Source organism: Tiliqua scincoides, chromosome 2, assembly GCF_035046505.1.
Source record: "Tiliqua scincoides isolate rTilSci1 chromosome 2, rTilSci1.hap2, whole genome shotgun sequence".
In the NCBI taxonomy this organism is placed as follows: Eukaryota; Metazoa; Chordata; class Lepidosauria; order Squamata; family Scincidae; genus Tiliqua; species Tiliqua scincoides.
This window is the reverse complement of record NC_089822.1, coordinates 50,134,862-50,161,471: the sequence shown is the minus strand read 5'-3', so window position 1 is coordinate 50,161,471 and position 26,610 is coordinate 50,134,862. Positions and strand designations below refer to the sequence as shown.

The following is a 26,610-nucleotide window of genomic DNA, read 5'->3' as shown; positions in this document are numbered from 1 at the left end:
GGATGTTCTGCAAACCTCCCATTATGTCTTAATTTTTCTTCCTGAGTGGCCTGACCATTTATGTATAAATTATTTAATTACAAACCCCCTGCCGAGTCACACAAGCCCCATTCAGCCGTTTGCTCTCTCCAGACAGCGACCGTGTGCCGTGCTGAGTGCTAATGACTGTTTCTATTGCCTGTTAGCACATATGCTATTGTTAGAAATAGAAATGACTATTTCTATTGCCTAGTCACACATTATGCTATCTATGGACAGCTAGCACGTGTGGGACTCAGTGGAATTGTAGGCACTAACTACAACCTCTGCCAGCTAGCTACACACCCACACTCTATGCATTCAGCATTTGTCTACAGAGGCAAATGCTGGATGTAGAGAGGGCTTCTCCCCATACCTGATAACCCTGAGCATTTCAGTTATTGAGAAAAGCCCTCTCTCTAGGTGTGTGTGTGTGTGTGTGTGTGAGAGAGAGAGAGAGAGAGAGAGAGAGAGAGAGAGAGAGAGAGAAGCTGGCATATCCGCAGCAAAAGTTGTAGTTAGTGTGTAGCGGAAAGGCAGAGGATGCCCTCAAGGAGTTAGTGTGGTGTCAGCAGTGGTCCTTTGTTTTAGACAGGTCTGAGTGGTATGAATTTAATACCAAGGCTTTGAATTGCAACGGTGTGGTTCACAGATGCAACCAAGTAGAGGTAATGAACACCTTGGAAATAAAAGTGGTGTCTGAAATATAGAGAGGGTGTGGATAGAAGGAGAGAGTGTAAAGGTAGCAGGGGGGTGTGTATGGGTATCACAACTCAGGAACTGAGACTGGTGTGTGACTGCTAGGAGCTGCTGAGCAGTTGCTGCTGCAATGGGAGAGACTGAGGACTACTGAAATGAAGAACTCTGCAGCTTGAGTAGGTGAGGTACCTGCTGATTGCTTTTGCATGGGTGGTGGGGTTCAGCAGTGCTCTGTACATATAGGGTTGGCTATCTTTTTGGATGTGGGAAGCTAATCAGCCTACAGTGGATATATGGTTTCTTAAGGGGAATTTGATGGAACATAGTGTACACAATTCCCTTGAGCCTTTCATGTGTCTGTTCTCCATGGAGAGCAGAAAGAATGCATAGGAATACAGTCTATTGTGTTCTTGTACTTTTGTAATAATCAAGAGCACTCATTTTATAAATCTCTCTGTAATAAGCAGATGTGACTAATTATGTCAGCAGGTCTGAAGGCACCAGTCTTGTTAGATATGCAACTAGCTGAGAGAGCAGAGAAGGCAACCTCTGCAATCTGCTTTGAAGCAGATGTCTGTCCTGGAAAGCAAATGTAATTCAGGGCTGGATGGTTGCCTTTTAGAAAGGGCATGAGAAGAGCAGGCAATAGAAATAATGTAACACTTTTGAATGTCAAATAAACAATGGCAATGTTGTAATATTTAGTTTAGTACTGAACTGACTGGTATATCTACTGAAAATGTAATATTGCCTTTGAATGATGGATATAATGTAAAGGAAAACTGTTTCTGTAGATTAGAAGAAAAAGCAATTATTTATTATTACTATCTGCCTTTTGGTGTACAATGTGCTTTAAATTTATATTTCAGCTATTTATTCTCACATAAATCCTGTGGTTGGTTGGGCTGAGAGATAATGACTTCTCAAGTCGATGAAGAGACCTTGATGGCTGAGCAGAGATTATAACTTGAGTGATCAAATGATGACTGGGATCATACTCTTCCTGAAAAACCAGACTTAAAGTGTAAGAATCTGGATCAGATGCAGTTGCGGATCTACCATTAGGTCTGATGGGGCAAATACCCCAGGTGTGAGCTTCTAGGACACCGCGGAAGCCTCTCCGAGGCTCCCGATGGGGTCGGAAACTGTGCTTCTGGTTTTCTGGAAGCACAGTTTATAGCATTGGGGAACCTCGGAGAGGCTGACCGGGGACAGCCCTGGGTTGTGCAAGGCTTCGTGAGCCTCAGGTGAGGGGGGGTAGATTTTCACATGGGGGGGCGGTGACAGCCTGTGGGGGGGAGGGTGCAATTGCAGACCTTTGTCCTGGGAGCAGGGCTGGGGAGGTCCGCAACCGAGCAGATGACACTTCTAGAAAAACAGGTGGCAGCTGTGGTTAGGAAAAGGGCCAGTCCATTCATGAGGTAAACTGAAGCGGTTACCTCAGTAGTAGCATAGAAAGCAGGGGGGGTGATGCCTTGGGTAATGCACGGGGGGGAGGACAACAGGCCTGCTTTTCAAGCTCTTGCTAGTAGAGGCCCATGCTGCATTTAGCAGCAGATGGGCCCTTTCACCCCCTAGGCCCCAAACAGCTGTGAATGGCTGCCTCTGAAGCGGTTCAGCAATGCATGAGACGATGTGATGTATGATGTCATCACATCATCATGTCACCACTAAACCACTTTTGGGTAGCTGCACATCTCTCCAGGTGAGTATAGGAGGGTGTCACACAGTGTGGGGAGATGAAACCTGCCCCTGGAAACACCTGTGCTGGCGATGTCACTGTACTCTGGCAGCAGACTGATGGGGTGGAAAGCAACTTTGTCTGCCTAGTTGCTTCCATTGCTCCTCCTCCTCCCTTGACTAGAAAAGGAAGAGGAGGACAGAGAGGAAGAGGAAATATGGAGGTTAAAAAAAGGGCTGAGCTAGGACGCTGGAGAGCGGGAGCATAAGGAAGGGAAGCATTTGACATGCTGCCTCAAGCATCAGGAGGTCTTTGGCCAGCCCCCCATCAGGAGCACTTTTCATCTTGAATCACATCAAGCTGTCTTGTACTGAGTCAGGTCATTGGTTAATCTAGCCTGCTACACTCGATTTTCATTGACACGTACTCCAACACCAGCAGCAGATTATTGTACAGCTCTGATAAATGCCAGGGATTGAACAAGATGCTTGCAAAACATTGCCCTATCACTGAGATAAGGGCTTTCCCCAAAGGTTCCAGTCGTAAGCTCAGCTGAAATTACATTCCATTGAATAAAGCAGTACTTTGATCCAAGTAAATATGCATAGAATTCAGATGAATACTGTATTTGATATATTGATTACATACTTTTCTATGTCTACATGGTAGCCTGGTAGCCATTGCATATGCTTAAGTAAATGTACTGTGCTCCAAACAGGGTTCTACTTGAAGAGTCTTCAACACTGCGGTTAGTGTAAATTTTTCAACCTGCCTCACTTTTTACTTGTTTAATATTACATTTTTTTTATATGACAAGAATGCAATCAACAGAAATAAAAACAGTCAGGGCCTAGGAGAGTGAGGATAAAGGGGGTAATTTGTACCCACTCCCAGGGTCAGGAAGGGGGCCCAGGAGCCAAAGAAGGGGGCCCAGAAAGTTCCTGGGATCTGACATTTTTCTATCTCACCTGAACCTGCTGCCTGCACATAATGCTGCAGCCCAACCACATGCGTGCAGTGTTAATAACTTTAATAATAATAACTTTATTTTTACGCCACCTTTCTCCCTGAAGGCGGCTTACAACAGATTAAAAACATAATTTAAAAGACAGATAAAAGCATATAACATATATCATAAAAACAGTAGTCAGATAAAAAGTAATCAGGTAAAAAAAGCATAGAGCAGCAAATCATAAAAGAATCAGGCCTGTAACCAAGTATTTAAAAAAAATATTAAAAGGTGTTGAAGATGTTAAAAAGGCCAAGAACTCAGAAGGCTTGTTTAAACAGAAGGGTCTTCAGGCCTCGCTGAAAAGTCTGAAGAGAGGGAGCCATTCTTAAGTCATGGGGAAGGGAATTCCATAGCGTTTGTGCCACTACTGAGAACGCCCTATTTCTTGCTGCCGCCCCACGTACCTCCCTAGGCGGCCACACTTGTAAAAAAGCCTTCTCTGATTACCTAAGCAGACAAGCCGGATTGTAAGGGAGTAGGCGATCTCTAAGATACCCTGGCCCAGAGCAGTATAGGGCTTTAAAGGTCAAAACCAGCACCTTGAATTGGGCCCGGAAATGAATGGAGAAGCGGACTGACAAAGTCAAACCGCCTACCTCCAGTAACTACACAGCGGTTAACTACAGGCAGTTAACTGCTGCCACAAGCCATATACACCAGGTCCAGGAATGCATCCATGACCCTCCTTAACACAGTGTCAAATCTGGAGGAAACTGGTCTGCTACAGTAGCTCTTCGACTTGTGGATTCCATAACCATGAAGGAATGTATAGAAGCTCAGGGACCCAGCTGCGGGGCTGCAGCTACGGCAGAAGTTCATTTTGGTCCATTCTAGTGTGAGCCTAAATACAATGATGCTAATTTTCTGCAATCGTTTATCTATATTTCAAAGATTTAAGAGAGACTTCGGAGTGTGTTTGGTTTTCCATATTGCTTTATCTAGCTGCCAGTGTTGCATGATTGGGTAGACCTGGGCTCTGCATCAAGAAGCCTAGCAGACCTGAACTCCAAAGACTATTGTGGCTGTCAGCACCCTCCACCTGCCCTATTTCCACCTCCCATTCTGCCTGCCCCCACTGCCCCCTCCTCCTTTGGGAAGGGGCCCAAAAGAAACTTTGCAACCTGATAAAATTCCTCTCATAGGCCCTGAAAACAGCTCCACAGTTCCCAAGATCCAAAAGACTGCTTACCTTACCCAGGAGAAGGGGACAAAAGTCCCCTTCTCCCAAGGCACCTCCCATGGTAGCCCCGGGCACACAGGATCTGGCGGCAGCCGTTCTCTGTGCCGCCGAGCCTGGGCGCCCTAGGCAGCTCAGGATTGGGCTGTGAATCTTTTACTATGGGAACAATCCTAACCAAGTCTACTCAGAAGTAAGTCCTATTTTGTTCAATGGGGCCTACCCTCAGTGTGGTTAGGATTGTAGCCTACAACATTTTAATTACAACACTAAGATAAAAATTCTTATAAATTTATAAATATAACAGTAAAATTGTAGTTGTTAAGAAAATCCAAATTCCTCTGTATTGCACCACATTGGGAAATTGGGAATATAGGAAGTACAGGATTTTTTAGAAAGGGATAAAGCAGAAAAATAGATAGGTCTTCAGATTAGGAAGTTGCTACAGTTTCACGGATACGATCACACACAGGCGTTAAAGCAAGATTTTATACCATTCATCTCTGATAGTTTTCGTATATGGATTTCTTACTTGGTCCATAAGATGAAATATTGGAAACAATCCTATTGTCTTCATTTTTCAACTTGAATTTGTACTTAGGAAGGGGTGCATAACAGGCATGTTGACAAATATGTATTTTGCTGGCTGAAAAATATACGAATGCTTGCCACTGCATTTCAGAATGATCTGAAAAAACTTAAAATAATCCATATAAATCCACATGCAGTTATTTTGAACCAAAAATAGGCAGGGTTTGCCTGTTCCTACCAATTGGCAAGCTGATAATACTTTTTTCCATACTGGAAAGTTATTATAAATACTGGAAGTTTCTCTTGCTATCTCCTGTCTTTTTAAGTTGTGAGATATGTTGGGTTCCCATGGTCTTTCAAAGGTCTCTTATCAGCTGAAGCCTCAATACTTGCAAAAGGGTAGTTTGCTAAGCAGTGAGTTGTCTTTTAGCCACATGACTCCCATTAACCTTATGTTCAGCTGTGTGGCTAACCTTTCACAAAGCTTTCAAATTTGCGTCTTATTTCTTTTCTTTTCACTTCTTATCATGAGGAGCAAAACATCTCTTCAGTGAATGCAATAAAATGAATTTCATTTGCTCAGACAATTGAGAAGCTAGATTTTTCTTCCTTTAGAAGTTAAAAAAGGTTTTGGAAGTAGCTGTGAGTTAAACAGAATTTATTTCGGTCACAGTTATACAATCTGTTCCAAAACATGTTTACATGTGTTCCTTTACCTTGGGGCTGCATTGCAGCTGCACCAGTGCTGAAATTTGGATAGGATTAGGCCCTTAGACAAACAGAAACAGTTTTAGTTGGAATCATGTACTTCAAAAAAAAAATTGTGGGAGAAAAAAGATGCTATAGATTAGATAAGAGAGCTAGGAAGATCCAAGGTAGTGAGTAATGGGTACAGCCGGAATAACCTTGGTGGAAGAATGGCAGACAACAATATGCTTCTTTGTCATCTTATAACGGTATTTATATACTGCTTTTTGACGTGAATGGGGCAACACATATTGAACAAAATGACTATCTTCATCACTTCTTGTTGACCCCTAAATTTAGCCAAGTAATTCCTGGCTTCAGATGGCACCATAGTAATGTGCTTGTGTTAATTTTCAGCTGAACTTCAAATGTATGGAAGTTTCCATAATCAAGTATTTTAAGGCCATAACAGCTTGTGCCACACAGTTCCTTATTTTGGAAACTCTTCCTCCTTCTTGTCACTCAGGATTGGCCCAGCCATGAGGTTGGTTGAAAAGCTGGACTGGGCCAGGTAGGCTGGGCCAGTTGGCTGCTGGCAAGGAATGGCCTATACCCTGTGCTTCCTTACCCAGTTCACCATCTACCTGACAGCAGACTTCAACCTCTCCTTGAATGCTCAGAGAACACAAGACAGGAGAATGCTGTGCACTTATCTCCTTCCATGTTCAGCTCCATCACCACTAAGAGGATACTGGGGTGGAAGAGAGGGATGGATGGTAGAATTTTGAGATGGTTCAGGTAGTGGCTCTCCTTGGGCTGCTCCTGTTCCCATTATATCACAGTAGCAACAGTAAGAGGAAGGCCTGGAAATGTGATATGGCACATGAAGACCCTCTATCAACACCAATGTACAGAGAGCAAAGGAGTAATTGCATTCAGAATTAAGCAGGCATGTCACCTCAACCCACCAATGCACCTGTATTTGAGAGCTATTCCACAGTGCAAGTGTTCTTGAATGGCTGCACAATGGTTATGCAAGCTATCCCAGTATACATAGGTGATATACAGATTCCCCAGTTTGTTGATTTGCTTGGAACATACATATGTACAGTATACCAACACTTCCTGAAACACAATCACTAATGCAATGTTTCATAATATTGCATTCGTTCACTACCGAAATGGTGAAGGTCACTGACTTGTTAATTCACAGCACATGATAAAAGACTGTAAAAATATTTGCAATAATAAAAGTACTGAAAAGGTGGGTAAACACTGGAGTGCAAACTGCTTACGCCCTACACAACAAAATGCTGCACAACCAACTACACAAGTTAGCTGAACTTCAGAGGGACTGACCAATAATCCCTGTGGGTCCTTTGGCTGCTACACTGGAGCCCTGGGGCATTTCTGAACACAGGGCAATGACATCATATGTTATCACTGGACTTCCAGGACTACTGAGATCTGAGCTGTACAGAGTTTGGTTTCCCAAGGGCTTTGAGCTGCATAGCCATGCAACTTAAAGGGAACACTGTACATGACCTGATTTTCTTAAAGAATATTCAAATTGAATTCAAGGTGTACACAGAGAACTATACAGTTCCTTTTGTCTCTAGGTCACAACACAGAGCTAAGTACACTTAAGCCCATTGATTCTGATGGGATTAAGAGAACTTAATTCAGCGTTCAAATGTGACCCTAGTGTTTATTATAAGGGCTCCTGTAATGATTTACAGTTTTGGCTTTTTGATACTTTTGTATGCCTACGTCTTTTGTGGTTGCTGTTTCTCTGCCTTTCTTTGTAAATATATGTTTGTTTATTTACATACAATATTTTTACCTTGCCTTTCTTCCCAAAGGGACCCATAGTGGCTTACAAATTCAATGTAAAAATACAAGAGCATAAAATCTCAATTTTCCAAATAGAGAAGACAAGTAAATGCAGCGTACCCCAAGCCCCTAAGCTCTAGTTCAGGGTTCCAGCCAGCCTGGAACAAGAGCCCTATAGTGCTATCCAGATCTCACAAACAGTGAGTCACCCAACCATGTAGAACCCACTGCCTTATTTTTTGATGACCTGGTTTTATTTCCAGCCTTCCACTCAGCAGCGGAGCCAAAAGGGGGCAAACCTGTAAGTCCTGCGTGGCTCCGAAACTCACTGTGTAAGCTGCCCCTCCCTCGCTCTTGGAGCCCAAGTCTGGGGGGGGGGGGCAAAAGCAACACAGAGGCGATGTCAAGTGTTGCTTTTGCTCCTTGGAATGGCCTAAGAGAGGGGAGGGAGAGGCAGCTTACTTGGCAAGTTTTGGAGTGTGAGGGACTTGCAGCTGCACCCCCTTTGACTCCACTCCTGTTTCTACCATCCTAAGCTTGCTAACTGTGCATATGACAATTTAAGAAATTATTACACCCATTTCTTATTTATCTACCTGAAGCTGAACATATTTATCTATGTTTCAGGAGCACCTGAAACATAAACACTGCAACAGCAATACAAAATATGTTTTCAGTGAATTAACATTTACATTTCAGCAGCTGGAATGAAAGCTGGAATGACAACAAATTATTTGACCACTCACTGCGCTGGTACAGTAATAAATCAAGGTGATAATAGGCAATGTTGAGCACTGTTGTAATGAATTTTTCATGACTACTCTGACAACATTGAAGAAACCTGATCACAAGTAATGTTTCAATTTCAATCAGGTCACAGAGTTGTGTGAGATACTGGTTGTAGTGCACAGTGCTTAGAAAAGATTGAATATTTTTCTTCTCTTCTGATGCTCTTTAAAGTGCTTTGTTGATACAAAAAAAAGAAAATTGGTTTGTTTTATTTTAACTTCAAGTTGATTTCCATCAACCACACTTGCAACTGACTTCTATAGGGAACTATGTTTTCCATATATGAATAGTGTAATACCTAGGATAGCAGGTGCCAATCAGTGTTTTCCCAAGCAGGGGGCAAAAAAAAAAAAAAAAAAGGCATCAGAGTGCAAATTTGGGGAAGGGGGAAAGAATAGGATCCCCATTAAAAGCTTCCCAATCTGGGGACAAAATTAGCTTCTGACTACAATCGTGCATGAAGCTACAGATTTACATTAGACCCAAGCAAAGCAGCTTTATGCTATTTTCCAAACAGCCTCAAACAAAAGGAACTGGAAAACAACCCATGCTGGTCATTAAATTGTGCTACATGCAGCCCTGATCCGCTCTTATATGCACTGATTCACTATTTCTGTGGTCACAGTAACATGGCGCATTAGTCACAATGACAGCAGAACTTCAACCCAATTTCCTTCCCCCTCCCCCTCCAAATTGCTTCTCATTTGCAGCTTCTTCACAAATCAGTTTTTTTTTTTTTCCTGTAAAGAGTTGAATTTTATTTTGGAATTTTTTTCTTTTAATCATGCAGTGGTGCAGGTAATATTCTGAGTCCCTATTGTCAGAATGAGGAGCTGTTGTATGCAGTTCCCTGGTTGGGGGAGCGGAAGTGACTTTTACCTCACAGTAAGAACAAGCCTCACATGTGCACATCATGTGAACTTAAAGTCATACCACTGGTAGAAGCTCCCCAAGGTTTCAGACAGATGTCTTTCCCTAGTTTGTTTGAGGTTGAAATAAAAATAGGATTGTTTTTGATTTTTAACATGATCAGACTCAATCACTGTCAGCCAAGCTAACAGATTACTGGTCAACTGATCAATGTCCCTGTCACACATCTCTGTCTGACTTCTCCCTTACTTTTCCCCCCCTTCTTTTGTTTGAGGCCTCCTTCAGGAGACAAAAAGGAGGAGAGCAGTGGTCATGCTTTCCTGTAGATTCTGATATTTAAAAAATGAAGAAATATTTAAAAATTGGCAAGTTCCAGCTTCTATGCCATGAAAGTTTCTAACTATATTTCCTTGTAGTAGTAGTAGTAGTAGTAGTAGTAGTAGTAAATAATAATAATAAGCCAAGTTTTATCATCATCATCATCATCATCATCATCATCATCATCTTGGAGTCAAAGCAAATGACAGTGATTCAGGCTGCAATACTATACACCAGTGGTTCTCACACATTTAGCACTGGGTGCCACTTTTTAGAATGAGAACCTGTCAGGACCCACTGGAAGTGATGTCATGACCAAAAGTGACATCATCAAGCAGGAAAATTTTTAACAATCCTAGGCTGCAATTCTACCCACACTTACCCAGGAGTGAGTCCCATTTACTACCATTGTTAAAAGCATATACAGAGTAGTCTGTTAAAAATACAGATCTGTAACATTTCCCCCAATGCAGTCACATGCCATGGTAGTATCAAGTCTAATAAATTAAAAATAAAATATTGAAATGAATGTGGACCCACCCGAAATTGGTTTGTGACCCATCTAGTGGGTCCCAACCCACAGTTTGAGAAACACTGATTAATTACTTATAATAAATCTCCCCGAAGTACAATACTGTAGATAGAACTACTAGGTTTGTAGAAGGACCAAAGAGCTATCATGTTAAATCCCTCCCAGCCCCACAAAGCTGTAAGCATGGACCATTTGAACCACACACCAGCACTCCACAGATCAACTCAAATGATCCAATAATGAATTAAAAACTGGCAGTAATGGTACAACTATCATTTCCTGACCAATCCCACCAATATATATCTCTGCTGTAAAGCTTCTTTGATGACTTACCTGCATCGCAACAGCTACATGCATTAAGCTTGGTGATAGGGGATGAATAAGCCCTATATAACTGTTGCATCAGGCTGGGATCTTGTCTTATATCTCCTTCTTCCTTACCCCAACTGCCACTTTTGGGAACCAAACTTCTGCCTGACCACATTATGTGCATGCATCTGCTGCCATCCCACCCTAAATTCCATTTCCTATTTTGAAACCTGACCAACAGCCCACTACTTGTCCTGAATGTCTTACGTCTTACAACAAAATTATATCATCAGATCTTTAAAGTCTAACCACAATAACAAACAGATTTAGGGCCCAATTCTACCCAACGTTCCAGCTCCAATGTAGTCACAATACAGCCCCGTGGTAAGGGAACACGTGTTCCCATACTTTGAGGACGCCCCAGTAACTGCCCCTCCCCACAGAATGCAGCACACACCCCACTGGCCACTGGCACAGCTGCACCAGCACTGGAAAACTGGATAGGATTGGGCCCTTAGTTAGTTCTCAGCCAATTACTTTAAACTTTTAAGCAAGCCATAAGAAAGCGCAGACAGATTCTCATGACTTAAATGCCAGTATAGGTGACATTGAATTCTGTTATGTTCACTGTCATGTGTCATTATGTTCACTGTCATTTTGCACAATGATGATACAGTTTTAACTAAATCCTTAATATCCTTTAGAGGAAAGAAGTTAAGCATTACAAGAAGCAAGTGACATAAAAAAGCAAAACTAACGTTCTTAGGACAAAGGGAATGATCCAGCAATAAGGATCAAGTGGCACTAATGCAGCGATTTTCAACCTTTTTCATCTGATGGCACAATGACAAGGCATTAAAATTGTCAAGGCACACCACCAGGTTTTTGATAATTGCCAAGGCACACCATGCTGCCAGTGGGGGCTTCACATCCCTAATGGCCCTACTAATAAATGATCTTCCCTCATATTCCTGTGGCACACCTGTGGACCACTCGCGACACACCAGTGTGCCACGGCACAGTGGTTGAAAATGGCTGTACTAAAGTATTTGAAGATTAGGGCTTCAATTCTATATGCACTTACCTGAAAGTAAATCCTATTAAACTCAATGAGTCTTATTTTTGTGTAGACATGTAAAAGTTTGCACTGTAGTTCACTTGCATTGCATGTTTTATTAAAGGGAGACTTACCTTTCACAAGCTCTGACAGTCCATGCAGCAATTATCCATAATGAGATACTAAAAACCAAGAGTACAGTTCCTGGACATATTGTCATGAGAGTCTTCATAACAAAACGAGTATTGAAGTTTATCTTATTTAGTGCTCCAATGCTTCTGGATGAGGCATCAGTGAAAAGTTTGCTATGCAAAAGCATAACTCTGGCAATAAGATATAGTCTTAAGAACATTGGTATGGATAAAATAATATCCACATCGGCTATTGTAGTAGATGGAGTATAGGAGAAGGCAAGCCGGGCTGTCCATGTGAATGTGTAGTTGCCAGGGATGGGATGTATAGCACACACCAAGATTTCCAGGCAGATGAAGAAAATGCGCTCATAAGTCATGGCTATTCTCCAATCATCTGCTCCATTGTCCACCATAAACAACTGAAAAAGAAACACAGAAAGTTGGCATTAGTGAAATATTAGTGAAATATTTAAATATTTTTAAACATGAAGTGTATCAATAATAGTCTGAAAAATATATTTTTAAAAGTGAAATGCAAGGGGATGGGTGAAATTAGAAGGACTTGTTGGAATAAACTTGTTAGGAATGGGGCATAGGAGTGGGGGAGGTAGGATAATATGCTGATCCCATGTATTGCCTGTCCATCTTTATTGCACATCTGTTTCACCAAAATTAAATTTATAAAAACTCTAATGTAAAAATGTTAAATACGTTATATTTTAAAATATGATTTAACTTTTAGGAGTTCAACCATTATATAGGTTTACCATTATATAGGTTCAACCATTATATAGCCGCCCTGGGTCCCTTTTTGAGAGAAGGGCGGGATAAAAATAAAGTTTTATTATTATTATTATTATTATTATTATTATTATTGTTACCACAGGTATGATGTTAAAATGAAAATGGATCATGTCGATGTGTGTTTTCTTTAGCAAAATGAAGCTCCTTTGTTCAGATGTTAACATCGTCTCTCAGTTTTACTTACTGACTCTTGCTAAGTCTTGGTCACGTTTACCTTTATATATAAATGTGCAACAGTAAATTATCTCCACAATAAGTGGCTTAGAACTAAAGAACAGTAAGTGCAAGGAGAGAATCAGTTAGGGCTCTTCTGTGAATTCACACTGCAGAGTTAAAATGTACTATATAGAGGACTGCATTACCATACAAGACCCTTGGTGAATGTGGAAGATATAAATTCCTTAAATATTGGAGGACTTTTACCAGCAAGCACTCTCTCTGCCTGGTACAACCAACTCTGTGCAGTGGTGTAGCTGGGGGGGGAGGAAGCACTAAGTTTTGCAGGGAGCCTCACTGCAGCCCCTTTGAAGCCATTCCAGCCTCTCCCCTCTCCTTTGAAGTCATTCCAGGCAGTGGGAGCAAAACTGAGGTGTGGGAGCAAAAATATAGGCTTCACAGACAGAAATTCACTCCACTGAACTGCGAGAGACCATTTCAGCATTAGGATTCAAGCATTTGGATTACAGACATGTCCCCTTATCCACAGGGGTTTCATTTTGGAACCTCCCATGGATAGCTGAAACTGTAGATATGGGCAAACACCCATCCCTGCGATCCTAGGGGGCACCCCCCCCCCCAGAGACAAGGGAAGCTGTACCTCTGGAGGAGCTTCTGAGCTCAGTAGAGACCAAGGATGTCCGTCCCTGGCCTCTGCCGAGCTCAAACTGAGCTCTGTAGGTAAAAAAAAAATGCTACTTCCAGTTTCACAGAACCAAAGAACCATAGATTTGGAAGGAACCTAACTGGTCATCTAGTCCAACCCCTGCCTGTAGCAGGAAATCATCCTAGAGCATTTCCAATAGGTGCTTGTCAAGCCTCTGCTTGAAGATCTCCAGTGAGGGAGAGCCCACCACTTCCCTCAGCACTCCTCCACTGCCCTTACTGTCAGGAATGTTTTTCCTGATATCCAATCAGAATCTCTTCTCTTGCAGCTTATACCCGTTGGATCCAGTTCTACTTTCAGAGGCAGTTGAGAACAAATGTGTCCCACATGACAGCCCTTCATGTATTTGAAGAGAGCTATCATATCTGCTCTCAGCCTTCTCTTCTCCAGGTTGAACATACCAAGTTCCCTCAACCTTTCCTCATGTACTGGAATAGCGGAAGATACAGCAAGGAGTTGTGTCTGCAGTGGCCCTTGCTCTGGTGAATCTGGGAAACATGGGGTTCAGACCAGGGCTTTCAGCACAGGGTGTGCTGCAGAGCTGCAGCCACTAGAGACAGTCAGGCTATGACAGGATGTAAGGAGGACCTGGGGGAGGGAGAGGAGGCTTGCTGGCTAACTGGCCTGTTGACCCACAGACTGACTCATGGCTCTGCTTATCAGACTGCCTCTCTGGCTGACTATCTGACACACTAATTCACAACAAACTGGTACCCTGACTGGAGGATGAACTGGCGCACTGACTAATGGACTAATCCAACAGAGAGTGTCAATGCAGTTGTGCCAATGTGGCATCCACTGAAACCTAAGAAGGAGTTTAAGCATTTGGAGGCTTCCTTGGGATAAAGGAACATTTATTCCCGGAGTAAGCCTACAATGGCCTGTTGGGTCTACTTGGACCTGCACTAGCTCTATAGCTGGCACAAGTCCATGCAGACCTGGGTGAGGGGATTGAGGCCAGGAAGGGGGTGAGGATATTGCATGCACCACTACTGTTGATACCACCCCTCCCTGGCCCTGATCCACCCTTCTCACTGCCCCATCTCCTTCCTGTTCCTCAGCACCTTGTTCCGCCCCCTCCCCAACTCCCTCCAACCCCCTGTGCCAACTTACCAATACCAGCGAGTGTTCCCACACTACTGGAATTTGGACCCTGTCACTTGCTGTTCACAGCAGTGGCCAGGTCACTCTGAATGGCTTGTAGCCTTTTGCCACAGTTATAAAAGCACTTATGCAACAAGCATTCTGGCAGCACAAAGTCCACATAGGATTGGGACACAAGAAACCAGCTAGAAAAGGAAAAGAACTCTTCTTCTCTCAGTCTAGAGAGGACAAAAGAGATTTGGGTTGCACTTACTTCAGAATAAGCTCCACTGAACACAGTGGGTCTTTCTTCTGAGTAAACATTTATATGATTGCACTGTAAGATTGATAAAACTGAACACATAGCCCCAGTCTATAACATTTACCAATCTGATTGATATAATTTGATTTATTACTATACTAGCAAATACCAAAACCTGTTTTCATAGTTCCATGGAGAGAGAAGTATCTTATATCTTAATGTTGCCTTGTTTAAACAAAATATATTCTAAATTAGCAACTTGTTGTATGATAAATTAAATCCCTTCTTAATGCAGTTTACCACATCTAATGACTGATCCCCAAAAGATCCATGACAAGACTAGGCTCTTGCATCAATTTTCCCAAGTCAATGGAACCATCAATAAGGTGCAGTAAATTAAATAAGTTTTCTGATAGTTTTAAAATGTATTTGAAAATATCAAGTTACCAAGTACTGTGATTGTTTTAAAGGTTATATTATGCCTTCACTGGTTACTAAAAATCTTATTTATCACCACAAGAAATGGCAGTCCATCAACCAATGGAAAGGCGAGGTATTTTTAAGTAGAGCTTTATTGAAATCAGTGATGAAACTGAGGCTTCTTCCCTAGTGATTTAAATCAGCTTCATTTACATAAAATCTACCCTTTTGAAAACTTCCTGCATGATTTTCAATATGATTCTAACAGTATTCAGTGAATGATAAGCCTAGAACCACTTTGTGTGTTACTAATATATTCTAATCATAACAACTGTTGTCAGTTGCTAATTGAACCTTTATATAAGCTGAAGCACTTTGCATGAATAGTCTTCAGCTGATCAACAGCTGCATGAACAACAGCTCATCCAGTAAATCAACAGCAGAACTGGGCATCTAAATCAAGAAACTGATTGATCAAATGGTAATTTAGAGGTATAACTAATTGCAGGACATAATATGTACAGTTTAAAGTATGTAATTGCATAGCCATCTACAACAGATGACAGTGCCACAGTCCAAGAATTTTTTGAAGGGAGTTGGGGGAGGAGCAAGATACCTGACATCACTTAAATCTGTCAATTGGAAATACAAACAATCCAATTATAACAACAAACCTCTTAGACCAAGTATGTTAAATCTGCAATACCTACATAAGATGTAAATGAATGTTTACACTTAGTTCTTATATGGTTGGTTTACTGTGCCCTTTCTAAACAAATGACAATAATCCAAGTGTACATGTAACTGTATACCTATACAGGAGGTATACAGGAGGGTAGGAGGTCTGGTCTAGAGGGTAGAGCCTCCGTTAGCCCAAAGATAACATCAGAAGGTCACCAGTTCGAGGACACCGGCAGCTCCCTGAACGCTGAGATTGGTGTGACCTTGAAGCAGCTGGCAAGCCCAGCTGAGTGATTCCACCTGCTCTTGGTGTGAGCAAGAAGCGTCTTGGCTGCCCTCCATGTGAGAGATGGAGCTGCTTGTCAGCCTGCGTGGGAGAACTGGAGGCCAGAAGTGAGACCAAACCAGGAAGATCCATTCTGAAATGTTGTTGGTTCTTGAAAGAGAGAACCTCTATAATGGTAAAAATCCCCTTGAGGGAGTTAGAAACGCTTGCCTATGTAAATCGCCTTGAATAAAGTCCATCTGATGACAAGAAAGGTGGTATATAAATACCAAGATATTATTATTATTATAAATCTGTTATGCTATCTCATCTCTTATCTTCCTTTATTTAATTGCCCATTTTCATAATATTAGCTTACTTGTTAATGTGGTGTCAATCAACCAATTGCAATCCTGGCCCCCTGTGCCACTCAGGGCAGGACAGCAACATGTTCTCCCCCTCTGGCTAAAAAACATCACTTCTGCTTTTTGGAGTAAACAAGAAGTGGCCTTCTTTAAAGGGCCTTAAGGTGAAAAAAAGGGATGGCTGGGGGAGTGGTTGTGGCAGCAACCCCCACCAGCTGGTGCTCTGTGGCATTTGCCCCCCATCCCAAACTACACCAGTAGTGCCAACAAAGAAAGCATTCTCACAGCCAAAATACTGCCTGAAAGCCATTTCATCTGGAAGACCTCAGTCACATAGCCACTGGTCACGTAGTATGGAAGCCATCTGTGATTACACATTGTCTCTGAGCATGTGCAGACTACATTTACGGCATCACTTATCCCAGTGCTTAGCCCCAGCATGAAAGCAACTTCTGATTCTAAGCTATGGTGATCCCTGGGTTATTAAGACTCACGTTGAAATAAAGATCAGTCTCATTCTCTGTAGAGTCTTGTGTGTATGTGCTTTAGGGTTATGCATTCTTAGGAAGTTTTTCAGTACTTTGATTTGATTGCTTTGATGGCTTTGAAATATCCATTAGAAGTGCAGCAGTTTGAACATACTTCAGTAGAACAGTAATATCCCAGCAGCTTGATGATCAAAAGTTCACTAACACCAGAGTACACACTGATGACTTGAACTGAAACAAATGAATGGATGACTTGCTCCATTTCTTATTATATCCAAAGGCATAAGCCCATAAAACAGCATAAATGTAATGGCATAATTAAAACAAGCATGTTAAGTGAGCAGTTCTGCTGCTACTTTGATGAAGACAGATGAAGATGTAGCAACTAACTACAGACTACTGTCAATTGTAACAACGTTCAGGGTGTGACAGCCCAATCCTAACTAGATCCTCCCTGCATATGCAGCTACACCAATGGAGTGCGTATTGTGTCCGTCTTGCAGAGGGCAGTCCCAGAGGACTCCAGGAGGTAACGGAACATTCATTCAACATCAGGAAAGCAGTAAACCTCTGCTTCCCTGATTGGTTGGCTCATAGCTGTGCCGCCTCTTTGGCTGGTGCAACTCCCAGTGGACATGGAGAGATGGATTGAGGTCAGAAAGAACAGAACATTGGCTCACCTACTGCTGCCAATAACACTCCCTTCCTGCTCTTGACACTCCCTCTCTCTGCCCTAGTCTCCACCCTGTTCTTCTCTGCCCCTCTCCACCCACTTCCCCTGTGCCTACTTACCCATGCCAGGGCATCTGAGATCACTGCTCAGATGCCCTGCCGGTATCGCTCACCGTTCCTGCCGGTATCCCGGTTGTGCACAAACGTGTGTTGCTGGAGATGCTACTGTACTGTCAAAACTTGCATTCCAACAGTACAGCATTCCAACTGTTAGGATCGGACCCTCATTCCCTTTGGGACCAGCAGCCATCTTCCTGTTCTGCTGTTACATTTTGATGATGATGATGATAGTGAGGACTATGACAACAACAATGTATTTTAGAAAGAGCTATAGACCACTGATAATGCACGTGCTTTGCATGTAGCACCATCCCAGGTTCAATCCCTTGAATCTCCAGGTAGGACTAGGAAGACCCTTCTTTGAAACTCTGGAGAGTTCCTACCACTCAGCACAGAGAATACTGATCTAGACAGAGCTGTGGTCTGACTGATATACTGATAAGGCAGCTTCCTATAGAATTTACAAAACATCTTTTGCTTTTACTTTTTGCATGGTATTCATCCAGATTTTGGGGGAGGGGGAGGGAGAACATAGTACACTAGCAGGAAGAAGGCTAGGGTAGAGCAGTCCTCCATAATAGCTACTTCCCTACATACAGGGCGTGTTGTTGGCAACCTTCAGTCTCAAAAGACTATGGTATCGCGCTCTGAAAGGTGGTTCTGGCACAGCGTCTAGTGTGGCTGAAAAGGCCAATTTGGGAGTGACAATCCCTTCCACACTGAGAGCAAGTGCAGTCTGTCCCTGGTTTGTCTCCCTGGCTATGTACATACAGGGAACTTTTTTTTTTAATGGAGGAGCAATCAACCATGTAAACTCCCACTTGTAGTCTGGAGTTGTACAGCTGGAACACCAGCTGACACCTCAGTGAGCCTACGTTTTAAAAGCTGTATGGAAATAAATGGACTAGCTTCATATAACTGATATTAAAATTTAATCTTATAAATTACTCAAGCAAAAAAAAGTTATTTAACTGCACAGTAAAGAAAATGAGATTTTTAATATCTAACATCACAGTATGGGATATGAATCATGAGGACACAACCATTTATATTTTATTAAGCAAGAAACTCCATCATTTTCATTAGTAGGTCAGACCAGTGTGCAAAAACTGGGCAGGGAGGGGGAAGAAACAGGATAGGGTGGCTGAGGGAGGAGTGGGTTCAGTGGCAATGACACATGCCAGATCCTATCCCCTATTTAAGCCTCCTTACCTCCTTTGCCTCCATGGACTTGCACCAACTACACAGCTGGCACAGGTTCAAGGAGACACACTGCAGAGTGCAAGGCTTATGGAGGGGTAAGGGGAATTCGCTTCAGAAAGTCTCCCACTCTGTCCCGCCCTGCTAGATATAGTTTATTTTTGGCATGGCTGCATTAGCGGAGGGGAAGGATAGGACTGGGTTCTAACTAACTTGTGGCAAACCATTTGGTTTCTCATCCGCAATTATCAATCTGTAAAATGGAAATATGAATAAACTCATTATCGTGACTCATGCAGTCACAATGAGGATTAACACTATTAAAATGCTAAAGCTCTTTGTTTAATAAAATGACACATAAATTTTAAAAAGTGCAAGTAACTTACAAAACAAAAGGCCAAAAGTTTGGATTGCTTTCAAAATGTTCCTTGCCTACCTCTTGTAGAGAAGATCAGGTGAGATTTCCAGGCATACAATAATCATTTTGCAACAATGTCCTCCATACAATTCTATGCCTGCCTACTCAGAAATAACACTGAATTCAATAAGACTTACTCCTAGGTAAGTGTGTAAAGGATTGAGAACCACTGTGCAAAGAACCATGTCCAAAAAAGAGAAGATAGAAGTGGAGGATTTGCATCAGAGACCATTAGGGAAACTCATCAAGTGATTTTGGACCTTCCTTAACCAGTACTGTATTTATCTGAGTAATTTTGCAGACTACATCATGGGTATACAAAATAGAAGGGGCAAATAATGCCACATTATGTTAATCAGTTAAAAACTACTGAGCACTCATATTTTACTTTAAATACCACACTGGATTATTATGATCAGAAAATCAGATCAAATTTTAATAAAAATAATGATTTGACTATCCATATAGCTACAGCAAACATACAGTATCTCAAGGCATTTCATAACCACATCTGGATACTTCTTTATTCTGAACATGTTTCTCATCTTCTAACACTCCCTTGGCACACACTACACACTACTGCCCAGTGCCAACCTCCCACAGCAATTTTCTAATCTGGATAAAAATGCATGAACCACAAGGAGACTGGATTGTAGGAATGAAAGAGGTTTCACTGTAATTAAATTTTGTACACATTGCTCGCAAGGCAGATTTGGGTGGGAAAAGGACAGATGAAATGCAGTTTTATACCAACATTACATAAGAAAAGTTGTGCTGGATCAGGCCAAAAATCTGTGTAGTGATGTATAGCTTTCCACTGTAAATTTCTGATTTCATCTTAAACAAGAGGATATGCCAATATCACAGGAAATTTTTTTTTTTAATGGCTTGGTCATGGGATTCATAATTGCATTTAACAAGAACCCGTTCCAAATTTTTCATGGTGCTTTTCTGAACATGAGAGCTCTATTCACTTATATGCAGACATGACTTTTAACAGATTGTCTGGTCCTAAGTATCTGCTTTTTGCTGGTAAATAGGCATTAGGGCAACCCCAAATTTGACTGTGGCAAGGACAAATAGATAAGCCTCCATCTTCCCATGTTATGCTCCCATCCAGATCAGGAGACCCACAGCTGCCATTTACCAGCAACAACCATAAATACAAGGCCAAGCAGCAGGTTTAAAGTTGTGTTTAGCTTAGCATTTGGAAAGTTTCATGACTGCTAAATTTCTGTGACTGAAATATTCCTCTAATAAGCTTCCCAGTATGAATTACTTGATGTTTTAATTTTTTTTCTGGTATGAAAAAAAATCTTGATTCTCATTTCTCATTTTTACTCATCCCTCATGAAATAATTTATGAAATTATAAGCAGGGTTTCAAATTTAGAAATATATTAAAAAAATCAATCTTGTGTGAACTGAAGTCACACATAAATAAGATTAGATTTGACTTTCTAGAGCACCCAGAAATATTATTTGCATGCAAAGATAAAATGAAGATCAAGTAAACAAGATTTACACTTTGCGCACATTAAAAGTGCTATAGGAATAATAATAATAATAATAATAATAATAATAATAATAATAATAATAATAATAATAACCTTTTCATGCCCTCTGACAAAGGGTAGATTATAAGAGCAGAATTATGACTATAAGTGCATTTTCAATCCACTTAAAGGTAAAACAATGTTTTACAAATGTAATTTGTAAGGATGTGCAAACTGCCCTTATCCTCATCATATCAAATTATTGCTACCATTAATAGGGGTGCTGGCAGTTTTATTCTTCATTACAAGGAGACTGCATGCATTATTTGTTCATAGGTGCTCAGCCTGTGATTCTGAATTAATAGTGAGTGAAGTCGCTGTGAACTCTCTGACATCCAACAGCTCTGCTCAAATTTCTCTCCTGCTTGTAACTCAACACTATCAGTATTCTCCATTTCCTGTCCTGAACTGTAGTATAATATCAATGTGTAGCGTTCAACACTATCAGTCAGCTTCAGATTCCTCCCTTTCAACCCATCCAGTGCAGCTCATGAAAGGGGCAAAAGTGCCCTTAGATGCTGATTGTCCTTTATCATGTGGGGTAGAGACAGCAACTGTCAATCACTGGAGAATGCTGAAGCATTAACCATGCTACTTTTCACCATTGCACTAGGAACTGAACAGATCAAGTTGCTCTGCTGCTCTGTCAGTTGAAAAAAAACTAAGGGATGTTTCACAAAAAACATTCTACATTCTGCAAGCAATCTGCAGGCATGCACCTTTACAAACAAGCAAAATAACAGCCCAAGCCTATGCAGATCTACTCGGAAGATCTGGAAAGGTGTGTATAGGATTCCAGCCTATGTGAACAACCCAAACAAAGATGCAGCGGAAAGTAATTTCTGTGATTATAGTGGCCAACAAAAGACCAGTTAAACACTGGCCAAAGATTGACACTCATCGGAGGGCCCACTTGGTCAGGCCAACCCCTGAATTCACAGTAGTAGTGGCATAGATAGCACCTAATGAACCATCAGCAATTGGGGTGGCTGCGAGGGCCCCCAGTGCAGTGCTTTGCCTAAGGAACCCCAGTGACCTATCACTGGCATGATGCTGGAACTGCCATTGGCTATAACAAGTTAGTTCATACTTGTTGTCCACATTTATGTCTACCTCAGAATAGTTAGGATCTATGCGAACAAGAGATTAAAAATAAAAGCACAGGCATCAGATATTGCTGTCTAATTGAGTAAATATAAAACACAGGAGCCAAGAATCTCCAGCTGTCTCCCGATCGCAGCATTGCCCCTTACAGCATGGGTGATGTAGAAGCTGAAGTGCTGAACCTACATCATTTGTCTTCCTTTCAGTCCATTTATCCATTAGCAAAGGTAGATCCCTTTATGTATTGCAATGCAATTTCTACCTTGGAGAAGACTGAAATGTGCCATTCCATTACAATGCAAAACCACTGCATCATTAAAGGCACTTTAAAAAAAATGACATTGTGAACAGTTTATTTTACAGGGATATTACAAGCCTGTTTATTGAATGTAGTTTGTTTTATTATTCTGAAATAATACGCAGTCCCAGGATTGACATTTGTAGTAACCTGCGAGATGCATCATTGTTAAAAAAAATAGATCTTTAAGAAGCTCACAGATACATGAGTAAAACCAACGCTTTAAATATATCAGATTGGCTTTAACGTCCATTGGATCTCTAAATAAGTGGCTAGATGAAATTAAAGCATTACAATTTTAATAATTTCTTCATTTTAATATTTAATAACATGCTACATGTAACGGGTAATTCAATTATAATTCAGTACAATCCCCAGGCCTCGTTCTCCCTGATGTGGGAGTAAACAGTGTAGTGGGATGAAACTCCTCAAGTTTCAACATTTGAAGCCCTCTGTAAGGTGAGCAAGCAGAGAAAGCAGATATTATTCTCCATTAACCTACTGATTTGAGGTAAGGACAAAGGGCAGAGGGCATCATGTTGTTCAACCTCAGCAATAGGGGATAGCCTGGGAGTGTTCAGAGCTGATTTAGAAGTTGCCCAAGACTGTGCAATATTAGACAACGCCTCTTGTGTGCTTTCAGGGGACCACATTATGGTTTCTACACCCCTAAACTAGGAAATACTAATGGGTAGCATCCAGAGCTTCTCTTCCCCTGGAACGACAGCTCTTCCTCTGGAGCAAAAGTCCCTTTCTCTAGAGCAGGGGTGTCCAAAGTTTTTGGCAGGAGGGCCACATCATCTCTCTGACACTGTGTCGGGGGCCAGGGAAAAAAAAGAATTAGTTTACATTTAAAATTTGAATAAATTTACATAAGTTTACATAAATGAATATATTAAAGATGAACTTATATGAATGAATGAAGGTCTTGAAATAGCTCAAGGCCTATAAAAGGCCTTGCACAAAGCAAGGCTGGACTTTCCTTTGCTGCTGCTACTGCATCACAGACGTGAAACAGTAAGCAGTGGAGGAAGCCCTCATCCCACAGCTCATGCAAGAGGTCAAACAGTTGCCCTCACAGTGAGAGCAGCTGCATTGGGCCAGTGTGGGCTCCAACAAATCTTCGGAGGGCCAGAGGCTCATTGGAGACTGGGGGCTCCCTAAGGGCCGCATTGAGAGGCCTCGAGAGCCACAAGTGGCCCCAGGGCCGGGGTTTGGGCACCCCTGCTCTAGAGCAAGCAACTCTGGATATCACCCAGGAATTCCAAGGATTTGGTACTGAGGTGGCAGAATATGAGCCCAATCCTATCCACACTTACCTGGAATAAGCCCCATTGACTATAATGAGACTTACTTCTGAGTAAACAGGCATAGGATTGGGCTCTGTGCTGCTGAAGTTATTAATCTGTTCATTGCACTAAACAAATTAACTGAGAAACAATTAGTCTAGGATCAAACTATAATTGCAACTGCCACACTTTAGCTGAACAGGACTTCAGCCATATGTTCTTGTAGGACCAGGTTTTGAAGGCCTGTCCTAAACCATATCCTGTTTTCTGATCCATTTGTGATAGCTGTAATTTTTCCATGTAGATTATAGCCAAATATCCTAATTAGTCGTGAATAAAGCCCACTGATGTCAATAGGATTTAGTTATGACCAACTGAACTTAGGTAGATTATAGCCAAATATCCTAATTACTTGTGAATAAAGCCCACTGATGTCAATGGGATTTAGTTATGACTAACTGAAGTTAGGATACATCCCAATGTAAGCAGGTCATTACCTTTTCTCTGTGTGTAGCCCTGTACAGAACCCCATCCCAAAACTCTCTCCTTTTCCCAATTGGCATAATTATAAATGGTTCCCAGTTTAACAAGTGCTTTTCCCTCATGCTGACAGACATAAGGAGCATACAGTACTTATTCTGTATGCAGTTTTTAAATACTGAGACTAGTAGGAAAAAGGGCATTAAATTTTGCTAAGTCTGTCAGGAAACTGTAAATATAGAGGGTGGGCCAAAAGTAGGTATACTGTACAGTGCGATTCAGACTGCCAGTTGCAATTCTGTGAAATATTGCATTACAGAATTTCTCATCAACCAGATCTCACTGAATCAGATGGTCTGAATCATATTGTATACCTACTTTTGGCTCACCCTGTACATGTACATGACAATTTAGCAGCTGCAAGGTAGAAACTATTGTGTTCAGACTGAGAGGGTTTTTAAAGTCATGCTTGAAATTACAGGGGTTGTGCTTTCCTCGCCGGAACTGGCCCCACACCAGGAGGCAATAGGTTAGTGCCGGCCTGGGCAGACTGGCACAAAGGGAGGGAGAGGACAGAAGGAGGAATGGAGGTGGGAAGGGTTTGTTTCTAGGTGGCCCGGGGGTGGGGGTGGGGGGTTATTGGCCCCAGGTGGATGGATGGAACTGGCTGCAGACATGCAGGCTGTCTCCCAACCCCCATTCTCAGCCATAGTGGCATTGCTCAGGCTGCTTGGATTTGCGCCTGCAAAATCACAGGCGCAGATCCGAGAAGCCCCATAGGGCGACTTATGTTCTTACATTTTTCCTTACGTTCTCTAAGGAAATCCCCTTACTCCAAGTTGTGCCTTAGCCTGCCTCAAATCCACGCTGGAGATAGCCAGGTCAGTTGGCCTACCTGGTTTCAGCGCAGGTTAGGATTGCACACTAAATGTTCCAGGTTAATGATAGTTAATACATGACTTCAGTAATGACCTCTTGACAGAATTACATTATAGCTATTTTCAATCAATTCACATTTAATGTCGTTTTTATCTGAAAAAACTAATATTGTGTTTTACCACATATCTTTGCAAAAGGAATATAACATCTCCCAATAGCATAATTAAATATATCCACAGGTGCTTCAGAAAACAATACTATCGGCATACTACTGTTAAACTAGCAAGTACAGGTATTGCCAGTTCCTAATTTCTCTACCTGTTTTGATGGAGTCAATGAATATTAGAAGGGCTAACAATGTATCACTGGCTAAAGAATTCCATACAATTCACAAATAGTGGAGTAGTTTGTGTAAGTTAACTCATTACATAACTTAAGTTGTGTGTGTCACAACGCAGGAACTGAGACTATTGGGGAGTACTAGAGGTTGCTGTGAGGCTGCCTTGCCCAGGAGCTGCTGAGAACTGAGCTGGTGTGGTGGGAGAGACTGCTGACTGAGGACTATTGAAGGTACCTGCTGATTGCCTTTGCGAGGGTGGTGGGGTTCAGCAGTGCTCTGCTCATAACTAGGGCTGGCTATCTTTTGGATGTGGGAAGCTAATTAGCCTACAGTGGGCATATGGTTTCTCAAGACTGAAAGGAGAATTTGATGGGACAAGGCCATATTTAGACAAAATGGAAAAGGGTCACTTCTTATAAAACATGACTGGCAGCATTAAATTTTTTCCTCTCAGCTGCAGTGGTCTGGGGAAGCAGGGAGCATGTGAGCCAGAAGCTCACAGCTGCATGTTCTTGTAATGACAAACTATCATTTCAGTTCTTCATGTCACAGAGACAGATGCTCAATAGCAAGACAAAAATTAAAATCTCAGTTTGTTCCCCATTTACAATTCTAAACCATAATCAGAGACAGAGTGTCACTGTAGAAAGCATCTGCTTTGGCACTGACCAATAGAAACAATCTCCATAATCATATTTTCATAAAGTGGTGGCATTCAAATGATGCATCTTCTCAGCAAGCCCATTTCAAAGGGATTTTACAAATGCGATTGCTGAAAAATATAAATATTTAGCTATCCGGATACCTACTTTACATCTACTTTACAATGAGCTAATTGTGAACTGTAAAATGGCTTCATGTTCTACAATTCTCTTTAGCACAAACATTCTTCCAAAGCCAGCAAACTATTCTATAAAATTACAACTATATTTAATGGAAGATCAGAAGAACATCAGGTGGATGATGTGGGGTTGACAGCGATTCCATGTTTTGACAGCTGTTTGACAGCTCTGGGAAGGGCAGGGCTGGCTCCACAGCTGTTATCAATCAAGGCCAATGGAGACCTGGATGGACACCTGAGCTTCATGTGACCTTGATGGGACTTTGAATGAGCTAACGAGGTAGCTCACAGCTGAGCTGCATTTGGACTTAACAAGGGGCTGCAGGATAAAAGGCAGCTCCAAAAGGAGCAGAGCTACCTGACCAAGAGCTACCTGGCCCAGGCAGAGCTACCCAGACCTACAGGACCCCAGATCTATGGGACATGGATGGACCAAGACCTACGGGAGAAGGGGACTGCCAGGACTCTGCTGGAGGACACAGAGGAGAGGACTGCCAGGACTCTGTTGGAGGAGAC

The 26,610-nt window shown here is 41.9% G+C and overlaps 1 protein-coding gene across 2 annotated transcripts in view; it reads right to left on the bottom strand.

The window, feature by feature from the left end:
* KCNN2 (potassium calcium-activated channel subfamily N member 2) overlaps positions 1–26,610 on the bottom strand; it is a 97,855-nt gene that overhangs the window by 53,004 nt on the left and 18,241 nt on the right. For both annotated transcript variants that reach the window (XM_066614281.1, XM_066614282.1), the window contains exon 4: positions 11,648–12,066. In XM_066614281.1, the coding sequence (XP_066470378.1) occupies positions 11,648–12,066 (419 nt within the window). The remainder of the gene's footprint in view (positions 1–11,647; positions 12,067–26,610) is intronic.